The 12,944-nt window shown below is 33.2% G+C and overlaps 1 protein-coding gene across 1 annotated transcript in view; it reads left to right on the forward strand.

Annotated features, from left to right (window-relative positions):
- Window positions 1-318: 318 nt before the first annotated feature.
- Window positions 319-12,944, forward strand: part of LOC106468400 (roundabout homolog 1-like) — a 230,936-nt gene continuing 218,310 nt past the window's right edge. Inside the window, exon 1 of the mRNA XM_022397370.1 lies at window positions 319-678. Within this exon, the coding sequence (XP_022253078.1) occupies window positions 621-678 (58 nt within the window). The 5' untranslated portion in view covers window positions 319-620. The remainder of the gene's footprint in view (window positions 679-12,944) is intronic.

Here is a 12,944-nt window from a genome sequence, read left to right on the forward strand (position 1 = left end):
TAAATTACTCTATATCTGATGGTAGAGACACATATCCCCACCTTACACACTGACTCTCCTGTAAGTTAGATTATCCCACCCGTTTCCCCACCCACCAACCTTTTTCTGTTACGTCCACCCGCACTAAATCTCTTGACGCTCCTCTTTTAAAGCAAGCACACACCGTGTTGCTATAGCAACCCCTCCCCACGAGGTTAGCGAAGTGGCCTAACTGTAGCATGAGAGTTACTGTTAACGCACTGATCGTCAGGCCTTTGCTGTACGTGAACGCAAACTATCGATAGTGAAACCAGAGTCGTTGCAGATCGAAGTGAAACTCAGGAATCGGGCGATGTTTAAGAGAAAGTTGCCGCTCTCCCCCCTCTAAGTACCATTCTAGCTGGAACTGACGAAAAAAAAACTCGAAAGGGGCTGGCAAGTAGCAACATTTGATGAACCTAATAACTTCTACATTTAACTTAACGAGTCACAGAACAGAATGATTATCTAAACAATTAAGAAGATTTTTGTAGATAACGTGAAAGAATGGATAAATAGTGCTAATCTTTTCTGGTTTCGTGATGGTTAATTTGGGACCTACAACTGGTTTCAGAAGATCTATCTCTTCATAGAATTCCATAATGCATCGAAAATTGCTTATATTAACATCTTTGTCTTTATTTCTGCTATATTCAGATGGTAAGTTATATATAAATATATATTTATTTAATGTTAGTTTTTGCATTTGGAGTTATATATAAATGTATAAATGAGTAAATCATGTTTAAAAACACAGGCCCTTATATGTCAAATTGACCACACAATACCGAGAAGCAATCTCAGTCCCATAGTTTCCGAATATGGCTGTTCTTGAAAGAATGCCTAAGTCAGGTTAGTAGATCACGTAACGAACGCTTATAGTGCACGAGCATTCCAGAATCCTATATAGCAAACAAATAAATACAAGTTGGTATAGAACGTTGAATTACACACAGAAAATCTAAATTGGTAAAATAACGAGCCTTTATACTCTATAATCTCTGATATTTTATGTGTATGTAAATACAGACATTCATATTAACTAAGTATGCATCACTAAATAATTAAAGTACCTTTAATAAAGCGTATTCATAACCTTCAACTAGAACGTAAGAAAAATATATTTATTTGCTTTATTCGCTCATTAGGAGTCATACTGTATTTATCTCTCTCTCTCTTTTTTTTTATCAGTTGCCAAACAAAATCATATTTCATCAAATTCCTTGGGGGAACTTAGGAAAAGCACAATATAATTTTTTATTCCCTAAATGTCCGAGAGGGCTTTGCAGAAATATTCGCGCACTGTTATCTTTTAATATATAAGGTTTACTTTCTCAAAAAATACAAAAATCTGAAAGACTCGACCTCTTACCTGAAGAAACTGGAGTAAAAATCATCAGTCAGGTTCTTCTAGTTTAGAATGGTCTGGCGGTTAGGCCACTCGACTCACAAGCGTGATCGAAACCCATCACCGACTTATTACAACTTCAATATTAGGCGTGATCGAAACCCATCACCGACTAATTACAACTCCAATATTAGGGTCGAATAGTTCAGATAACCCTCTGCACGAAAATTAACGAAACAAATATACAGATTTATCCAAGTAAAAATATTACAACTATGAATAACCATGACTCCCTTTCCGATACACAGTGCGTTAGTAGAATCAGATAGCATCAGCTTATCGCCGTTACATATAATAATACTTAATTTTCGTATTCTTAATTTTTTTTAAAAAGATATGGAAATTTTTTGTTGTTTTTCAGTATTTAAAGTACATACTGGAAGGATTTGGACATTTAGTAATAAAAAACTTTTTATTTCAAACAACATTTCACCATTGCGGCTTCATCAGAACTAATAGTATAATAACTGATAACCTGTGCCGTAGATAAATAACTACTAATTTCATCCGTTCATAATTAGTATAGAATCTATCTATATTTATTTGATATAGTGTTATTTCTTTGGATTTACCCCATGAATTGTTGGAAATAACTTTTTTCTATATCCACCTGGATATATCTATTTTAATGAAAATAAGGTTTAAAATGCAGTTCAGACCATAACATAACATTTGTTTTTTTATAAAAAATACCTGCAAGTATCAGCTAAGTCAGATATCCAACGTAGAAATAGAATATTTAACGTAAAGTTATTAGATGTTAGATTGATTTTGTTTTGCAGAAATTCGTTAACAGGGTTGATCATTGCCTACAACTCATAATGTGGGTTAATTAATGAATAAATACCGTACATACACCTTTTAACATATTACAAGTTTATTTATTACAAGCTTTCACGCGACTACTGTTTACCTACCATATCGCCAGCATGGTGTATTTTGTTGTCATTTACTTACCACAGTCAACCTATATATATATATATATATATATGTACGAGATTTCAATAATATGTAGCACTAGTGTTTGCCATTTATTCTTCTAAGCCCACTTTGTTATTTTGTTCATTATTTGTTACTGAGTTATACCAGTTACAGGAATTTCCACATCTCATCAGTAACCTTCTTATAGTTGTGGACTTTACATTATATATATATACGGTGTTTTAGCTGTTTTTGTTTATACTCACCACAGTGAAATGATCTGAAAAATATGTATTAAAATATTTTTTCCGCATTTTCGTGCAGATGATCTGCATATAGTTATGGTATTTTTGTTAACGAGATGTCAAAATATCATAAGGGTGTGATAATCCTTTTACATAAGTAGAGGTTACATATGGCAACGGCTAAAATTTTGCAACACTTTGGCTCTGTGTCTGTGTCCACTCCCTAGAGTGGGAGCGAACCCATTTCAATGGATGCCACAGATACTTGTACAAATTGTTACGAGTTAGTAGTTTTCTCCCCTTTATATGTTACTTTGAAAAGTCAGCGACGTACGAACCTTTGGATAATAGGATACCGCACTAGACCTCTTGTTTGATTTAAAAGTGTGATATAATTATTTCTCTCCTTGTCCTATGCGTGTAGAGAGGGGTTTAAAAAGTGTCTCTCCATCGTAGCACCCCAGTAAAGTCACAGTAGAAATTGAGAAAACCAATCTGGTGACAGTCATTCATCGTGACTAAAGATATTGTTTAACTTGTTCACTTGTGTTTCATTTGCTGTCCATGTTTGAAATTATTCTTTGCAGTACATTTCCGGAAACTGCGTTTTTGTGAATATTTTTAATAACCTGGCGGATAACAGCGTTGTGAGTACCACAACTTTATGCTATGCGATATGGGGTTTCTGAGTAACGAAAATCTTGACTATCTAAAACTCGACTATCTGACCACCTAAAAGGTAAGAAACGATTCCAATACATATTTTGCAATAAACATAAAAGAATACGTTTATGCAGCTTTGCGTCTAACAACAAACAATGAAGTTAAAAAATTCGGTAGAGAATGTGTAAATAACCATCAGGTTGGAGTATATGTGTTTCCAGGAATCTATTGAGGACCTCTATGCAGTTTTTGTGTGAGTGTCAACAAACTCAAACATTTTCAAAGGGTGTTAATGCTAAGCGCACTTCATGAATGCCCTCAGTCTGTTCAGGAGATGATAATACGCTTCAAGATTGAATTAGATAACATCAAAGCAAAACTGTATCAATAAAAGATGTCAGTTAATCTTGCTACGTTGTATTTTTAAGTAAAACTCCAGTTTGCTATGATTAGAAAAGAATTACAGAAACATGTTAAATCTGTGAAAGTAACTTTTAATAATCTTAATTCATGCTCTTTAACGTTGACCTTTTTTTTTTTTTCTTGTTTGATGTTAATTTAAGCATGAAGTAATTTTCTGTGTAAGTATATGTGTTTATATGGATTAATTAGGATAACTTTTAGTAGGTGTTTCCAAAACCTCACAGATTGGTTCTTAAAAATACTTTAAGGTCTTTGCAACACTTAGGAATTCTCACATATACATAGGGCTTGATACCCAAAATAAATACCATGACTTAATGTACTTATATGTAATTACGCAAATATATACATGTACATCACTTACAAAAGTTTCCAGAAACAACATTCCACATTTTCACATTTGTATCTGACAGCTCGAATAACATATTTCACATCCTAGATTTTAAGATTCTTTGTGTAAAATTCATCACAGTTTATTCTGTTTTATCCAACTTCTTCAAAGATCTGGAGTGGGGAAAAAGAGGTCATTCGCAAATACACGTTCGTTCATTGTAAATAAATTATTTGTACACTTGTTTTTTCTATGTATACCCATTTATGTCTTCAAACTTCTAATAATAAAACAAGCATAATTTCTATCAAAGAACTTAAATAAAAAGGTGAATAGATACCTTAGTTTTAGTTATGGTGATCTTTGCCAGTAGTTATACAAGAAGCATAATACTTAATAGTTGCCAAAACAATCCACGCTACAGTAATAAAGAATATCAAATCGACTTATATATAGAAATTCAAGCTCAAATAGTAAAATATTATAGAAGGACTTGGTGCGTTAATAAAATTATTCACCGCAATTTATTACACATTTTTTGAAAACAAAAATATTTAATCTCAAAAATAAAAATTATTTTGTATTATAATTTGACTTCACAATTATATGTTATCGTTTGACAAACGCTACAAACGAAGAAAATATAATAAAGAAGGCCCCACCTCAGTGGCACTGCGGACTTGCAACGCTAGAATCCGGGTTTCGATAACCGTGGTGGGCAGAACATAGATAGCCCTTTGTGTGGCTTTGCGCTCAACTACAAACGAAAACGCATTTTTGTTCATCTGACATTGCGTAATAAACAGCTTCAAAATTTGTGGGTCCTTCAAAATGAAACGTTTCATTTTCTAAAATGGCAAGTGCTAACATTCACATAAATTACCACACAGTTTTCGATAAAATGCGCAGAACATTACGTTAACATTGTTTGTTTGTAAATTTGTTATAGAGCAAAGCTACATTAGGATCTTTGCTGTGTCCAGCAGGTTGTAATGTTGTAAGTCCGTAGGCTTACTGCTGTCTCATGAAAGACCATTAACACAGTGAAATTTTCAAAGTTCCTAGTATCTAGCTGTGAACTCGAATAAAAGTAGCTTAAAAGCATAACCATTTATATAATTCTCGTCATTAAAACACGTTTTTGCCTCATTTCTGCGCAGTATAGATACAGAAATGTGATAATGCGATTAATATTTTTGTTTTTTACTAAACTACACACTTTTCCTGGGCAAAAACAAAGCGTATTAGGCAGTATATTATTTTTTCCTAGTCTTCGAATGCTTATTGAAACCAAGCAAATCTTGAGAGATTATTTTACAAGTTTTTTTATTATATGTTAATTACGATGATTTACAAAGAGTTTGCATTGAAAATCTGGGTTTGATTCAATGGTTCTATCAAAAAATGTGTTAAAAATTTGTGTTATCTTTTATTTGCAAATTAACTCATTTTACGTATACGTGTCATGTGATAGTTATCATTGTATATAAAACATAAGACAGCAGCAACTTTTCTTTTGAATTGAAAGAAAATGAACTAAATATTTTACACATAATTAAAACCTATTCTGTTTCACTCGGTGATTGGTTGTTTGTAGATGGCGTTATCTTCGACGTCAGGAAATACAATGACATCAGTTAGTTAGTTCTATATGTCGACACAAGAGGGCACTATCATGAAGTTCTAGATTAACTATACAAATTACCTCCAGATACTGTGTTTACAGTGTGATAAAATCTGGAAATACAAATAAATCTTTAAACTCTTTGTGACCAAACATCTATGTAGTGATCATTTGGCCGAAATGTTGACTACATCATTACGTATATTTTCCTTACAGCGATCTTAAACCTTTTTTGTATTTGTATACTGCCACCAGATTGCTCTATCGTATGACATCAGATTGATTACATAGATTGTGTAACATGGATTAATGATTATACTAAGAACATTTGATTGACTAATTATGTACTATTACGTTTTGTTACGTCATAATACTTGTGTAAATTTTACAAACAATATTTTAATTCATGTTACCTAGTTGTAACTTATACTTGATTATATTTTACCTGATGATATAATATCTAAAAATATCATCATCTTTGATGACACTCATATTGTGGTTGATTAAAGATTTAATAGATTAGAAAAGATTAAGAGATTGATACAAGTTTTCTTCCAGTACGTTTACTTTAAGAAGCTGTATCCATTTGGAACATTCCTGACCTTTCTGGTTGGTGACGTGATTGTTAGGAAAGTTATTAGGTTTAGTACACTTATCGTAACCTAACCAGGATCTCTGCTCATGATGAAAAAACACTAATGCACTACATACTGAATGTTCATATTTTTAACACTATTAAAAAGGCCTTAAAATAGTGTGTAGTGCAACTACTTTTAATAAAACTATTTTTACAGAACAGACTATGTATTGATTGAATTGGAAGCAAAGTATAACTTTTTTTTTCCAAACCGTGAGCTATTCATGTTCGTGAACAAGAATGTTATAAAATATATTGAACAAATGTATCACTAGAATTTTTAAAGGCTAATAAGTTAATAGTAACACTTGTAAGTTAAACTAAAGTGTTACAATTATGTGAATGAACCGAGAAGGACATTTACTAAAGGAAAGAGGAAGTGTAGCAACACTATAAAATAAATATCAGTTTATTACATTACATTTGAAACTATTTTGAAATATATGTTAACTCTTTTCTCTGTGTTATGTCTGCGGTATGTCTGCGGACTTACAATGCTACAATCCGGGTTTCGATACCCGTGGTGGGCAGAGCACAGATAGCCCATTGTGTAGCTTTGTGCTTAATTATAAACAAATTCTCTGTGTTAATAGCCAAATAAAAAACAATATTTTTGTTGCAGTTAAAAACGTGCCCACTTGCCAGATGGTCAGAACAATTAGGTTGTAATAGAAGTTAGACATGACCAGCACAAATCAACTATTTGTTAATTAGTTTATTTTCGTTATGCTTTTAGCCAAAATAAGATGTATCAGTTTTGATATTGCTCACTAACTCATGTTTAATGAAGTAATCAGCCATGATGCTGTGGTAAGCCGTGGCATTCATTATGCATTCTAAAGGGACGAGGGAGCCTAATTTATGCTACGAAAACATGTCCCAAACCATAACTCCACCACCAGAAGTCTCGACATTTGTGACCACACAAGAGGGAAGAGTTATTATTGTGGCTCTTTCCTAATCTGTTTTATTCCACCTGAGCAAATAAAAAAAAAAAGACAAATCTTCATTAATTGGACGCACAATATTTTTCAACAATCCTTATTACTTCACTGTCACGTTCTTTACAACAATTAATGTGTTTCGTTTTCTCTCTTTTGACAATACGGTACAGTGGTCTCCTACTGCCATTGTCTATTGGTTGCAACGTTTTTTGTTTTTTTGCAAGGAACAGCTGGAGATGGATGTGGATTTTCTATACTGAATTTGGTGTTTTGTTTGATGACGGATGGACTTTACCATCCTGCCTAACCAACTATTTCTGTAACTATGACATGTTTGCAACCACAATTTCCTCTCGCAGCAGACATTTTATTTAATTTTTCCCATTTCTGGTAAACTCGAATGACCATTTTCTTGGAGCAACTTACTAATAAAACTGTCTTGATCATTGTGGCACCTGCCAGACGTGCACCCACTATCATGTCTCTTTTGAATACCTTTGCAATATCTTTGCCTTTTCCCACATCTGTTAGACTAACTAAAAATATGGTTGTTCGTACCAGTCTCTTATAATGCTGCAGGGATCACCTAACACATCATGTGATCAACATAATCTGCAGCTCAGGTCAGGCCCAATTCTAAAAAGGTACATAGTTCCTAATAAAATTGCCAACCAGTGTATGAGCTTATAGTGAAAACATAAGGTACACTTAACTAAAATAAACTTTTAGAAAATAAGAGCTATCAAATTTCGTAGATTTAAGATACTTAAAGTTATGATCATTAATAACCGTCGAATGAAATAGTCCCGTCCCAGATAGCAAAGTTGTAAGCTTGGAGGCATGAAAAGTTAAACATCGGGGTTTGATATCAACGGTTGACACAAGGCAAATAACCTACTGTGTGGCTTTGCGCTTAGAAAATAAAATAAAAAAGGAGAGAAAGCCCTCTATATGGCTTTTTCGAAATAACACAATAGCACCCAGATATAAGATATAAGATGGAAAAGATATAAAAGCAACATTCATTCCTTCACAGATCACTAACTCTTCAATAACCAATCGGTACTGGAATTATTTACTTTTAACACCCAAGAAACAAAGTAACCCACCGAAATTACAAAACACAAAATCAAAAGTTTCATATTGTTCATGTAGTTGAATATTTTTAACAGTAATGTTTTCATAACGTGTTTTAAAGCAAGACGTTTTCATGTACAAGAAGACAAACGAGTATACTTGTCGAAAGAAATGTCAAACAGTTTGATAATAAGAAATAACAACCAGTTTATTAACAAGAAATGCCAATCATTTTGGTAACAGGAAATTCTAACCAGTTTAATAACAATACGTTCCAACCACATTAATAAAAAGAAATACCAAACAGTTTGATAATAATAAATACTATGCATTTTAATAACACGTTTCAGATATTTTCCATGACAAAAAAGTGCTATTAGAGCATATATACGATTAAAAAAAGAACATATTCTTAAATCAGAACTTGTTTCAACAGAATGGTGTCTTTTGATAGTTAATCTACCCAACCTTTGTTAAATTAACTTGGAATCTGTTGTAAGAAACGTGAAGATCGAATTTAATTACTTGTACAGACAAGTTGTAAGGGAGTGGAATCTCCATCAGAACAAGTTAGACAACTGTTCAGTAAAAATGCGCCGCTTGGTTTAAACTTATGTTACATATATAAACAATATTTTTTAAGTACCGTCGCTTTATTGACAAGCTGAAAGAGGTTCACCGTTAAAGATTTTTGCTTCTTCTCTTTGAAAAGTACACTTTTATACCGGACATAGTTTTCAAATTTTGAATGCGAAACATGTTTTCAATATTTAAGTATCTTTGTGGAGCTAATATTTTGTAACATATGGGAAACTGATTTTTACATAAAACTCGTAATATATATACATCCTATCAACGTACAGCATATTGTTTCTGTAATTTATAGGATATGCTTAGTCCAAGTCGTTTACCTAAAACAAAGAAATATGAGTAGATGATCAGAAAGTTTTCACCTTACCGCGAATGTCACAATAAAACTGCAATAGATGATATATATATATATATCCATCACTCTATATCAATATATCACTCGATTTACCACTTGCGTTGAGTTATACCGGTTTCGAGGAATTTCATGGTTTACAGACATAAAGTGCTTATAAAAATTTGCATGAAGTACAACAGAATTAGTATTTTTACTATAATTATTGGGTTCGCTCTCACCAACCCTGTATGTATGTTTATACATATATAAATATATGAAACAGTATTGTAATAATCCCAGAACTATTTTGAGAAGTGATTTATCCCTGTTTACCCACAAAAACGTGCTACCTGAACATGTTGATTCATTAGCATCACAATCTCATTTCGTTAAATATAAACCCAAGATTCTGCTTTAATGTTGCATGGTATTAAACACTTTGGAAAAAAAAGGGGATGAAATACGATGCCAATATGTGTTCCATGAGTAAGGTATGCTCTGTTATTTCTTTATTGTTACTTAATATATTTCATTTTGCTACCTTTAATTTTTATTATTATTATTTTATTACAGAGATTGTTTGGAATTGTTAGCATTATATATATTTATGGATTTATGGCTAACGTAAATCTCCTAAGCTGAATATCGTGAGATATTGCTGTTAACAGCGAGGGTATCCAACTGATGAAATAATACATTCTAATCTTTATAACTAACTAAGAACATAATAAAAGTATATTTAATTAGCTATACTCATAACTCGGTTGATTTTTTTTTAGTTTCGCTTTTTAGTACGATGCTTGCTCTGATTGGAAATTAACATTAATTTTAGTCCTTACGTAAAGAGCTTCAACTATACGTTGCTTCACGTTTCGCTGTTTACTAATGATGTGTACTGGGGAACTCCCTTCTTTTTGAAACAAGTGAAATTACAACTGTTCTCAACGTCAACTTATGGTAAAACATGTATTAATTTTTATAAGCTAATTTCTTAAGTGCTCTGAATTAAAGCATGGATCAGGCGCTTTTAGCTGTTCGTACCCCCAGTGACACAGCGGTATGTCTGCGGATTTACAATGCTAGAATCCGGCACAGGTAGCACATTGTGTTGCTTTGTGCTTAACTTCAAACAAACTAAACTAAATCTTTAGCTGTTTAAGAACTAGTTAGATAATGAGGGATTATGTTTCTTGAATAAATCCTAGAAACAATGCTCTAGGCATTGTTCTTCATACATATACATTGAAAACAACCTTGCTATTCTATAAACGTATACTTTGCTGATAATCGCCTAAATCACTAAACGTTACAACTAATTGCATGCCTTTTGCTGTCATTATAGAAGTTTCAACATTCACTAAATTTTCATGGTGCGTTACATACATTATTTAAATATCTAATTCTCGCACACTTAGGAATAACATGACATAAACGTTCTAGTGCTTGAAGTAACACAGTATAATTTGAATAGATAACTTGTATATATGTATGAATATATACCTTGCTTCAGGTCTAGGGAGAAATAGCGGGAAGGAGACAGGAGCGCAAAGAACAATCGAAATGATATGATTATAATTACACTGACTGGTATATAAGCATATTAACATCTTGCCTGATCTTCCATATCTTAATCTTTAAAGGCTTAAGTTATCTTACGAGTAAGCGCGACTAGATTACTCAAATACTGGCAAATGCTTGAACTGAATTTTATCTTTCTAACAGAGATGCATTTGAACATAGATATACAACGGTTTCTAATGTAACGTGATGTCTTTCCTGTTGGTTGTACCTTTATGCAATGAACAGAATTTTAAATATAGGATTAGCCTGTTATATTATCTTTCAAAATGCCGTACATTCAAATACCATTACAAATATCATTTTTACAAAAGTACCTCTTTTAATACGCGTATACATATTTTGTGTTAGTGTTCAAAGTGCACAAAATTACTTGTAGGCAACATTGACCAGTACATGTATGGCGGGGTCGTTATACCAGTATTACTTTATATGGATGAAGATAAACTGTGACACAAGACCAATCATTGAATAAAAATAAGATAGTTACTGTCCTTGACGAATTATAGGTCATGTATTTTCCAGAACTGAATTATTACGTTTCCTTCCAATAACTAAATATCCAGTATATAAGTATTTTAGCTTCGATCAATAGAAACTTGGGGGACTTGGGGTTAGGGTGCTGGAAGGAAGGAGAGACATAACACTTAAATATTTTATTTACAGAGTGTGGTTGAAGATTTTTAATTTAAAAATAAGAACTAGGAAAGGATTTCAATATCTTGGCTCACTTGTGCTTAATGGAATTCTCGGATTCCTGCATAAAAATACTATTGTTACTCAGTTTGTTTGTTTTGAATTTCGCGCAAAGCTACACGAGGGCTATCTGCGCTAGTCGTCCCTAATTTAGCAGTGAGAGAGAAGGCAGCTAGTCATCACCACTCATCGCCAACTCTTGGGCTACTCTTTTACCAACGAATAGTGGGATTGACCATCACATTATAACGCCCCCACGGCTGAAAGGTTTGGTGGGATGTGGATTCGAACCCGCGACCCTCAGATTGCGAGTCGAGCGCCCTAACCACCTGGCCATGCCGGGCTCTTGCTACTCAGAAATAATCCTCTTTATTTGACACTGAATTAATACATATAACCAACTCTTGTCTTAATTTTCTGAGCTTTGAATAAAATCGAACTGTCCTTTTTTAGGCTGCGGGATAAATAATGATATTAAATAAAGACGCTGTTACAATCTACAGATGAAAGAGGTCTGTAGCTACCGAAAACTTTAAATTAACTTTTCATCGTTGTTTCAAAACAACTATTTCTGACTGTTTTTAATTGAAATAGCTTATACGGTGTGACAATTTAGTGGCTTGTTATAGATTTCGTTTTTCTTCTGATGCTGTCCCCCAATGGGACAGCAGTAAGTTTAATGCCTTACAACGCTTAAGTTCGGGGTTCGATTCCCCGCAGTAGACACAGCAGACAGCCTAATGTGGCTTTGTTCTAAAGTCTAAAACAAATAAATATAACAATCTCCTTTACACATTGTATCGGAAGTTTATATTTTCTAGTAGACTGGATATAATTAAAGCCAAAAAATTACCATAATATTTTTCAAAAAGTAGTCCTTGGAAATCTATAACAAGTCGTGACTTATTCGACTTTGTACGACCACGCCCAGCATTTACTGAGTTTATGGGCCAAGCGTAACATACTGTTTATTATTCATGTGACATCCAAAGATACAGTGGTGAAAGGTGCGGTAACAATTAAAATTCACGAAAATTCATTTCATTATTTGTGTGGTTGGAGGTTATCCAATTGATGTCGCCAGTTTAAACATAACCTGTCTTTCTTCCTTATAACTAATACTTGTTGTAGAGGTGGCTGTTCTCCTTCAACTAACATCACGTTAGTAAACTTACTTTCTTAATGAGATTACTTACTACAAACAACCAGCTGACATGATAATTTATAGGTAACCGGTTCCAGAATAGAAGGTTGTGATATTTTTCGAGCATTGACCATGACAGCGTAAAGAGTCATTGGTTAGCTGACCTCATGCTTTTCGACTCGAAAGACGAGCAGTCAGGATACAAACGCAAGTTCAAACGTAGAATTAATCGTTTTTGAGACCCTTTGACTTTCTGGAAAAAGTCAACAATTGACTTTGCCAAGTTAGCCAATTTGTCTTAAAAAGAAAT

The sequence above is a fragment of the Limulus polyphemus genome, unplaced genomic scaffold (genome assembly GCF_000517525.1).
Source record: "Limulus polyphemus unplaced genomic scaffold, Limulus_polyphemus-2.1.2 Scaffold88, whole genome shotgun sequence".
In the NCBI taxonomy this organism is placed as follows: Eukaryota; Metazoa; Arthropoda; class Merostomata; order Xiphosura; family Limulidae; genus Limulus; species Limulus polyphemus.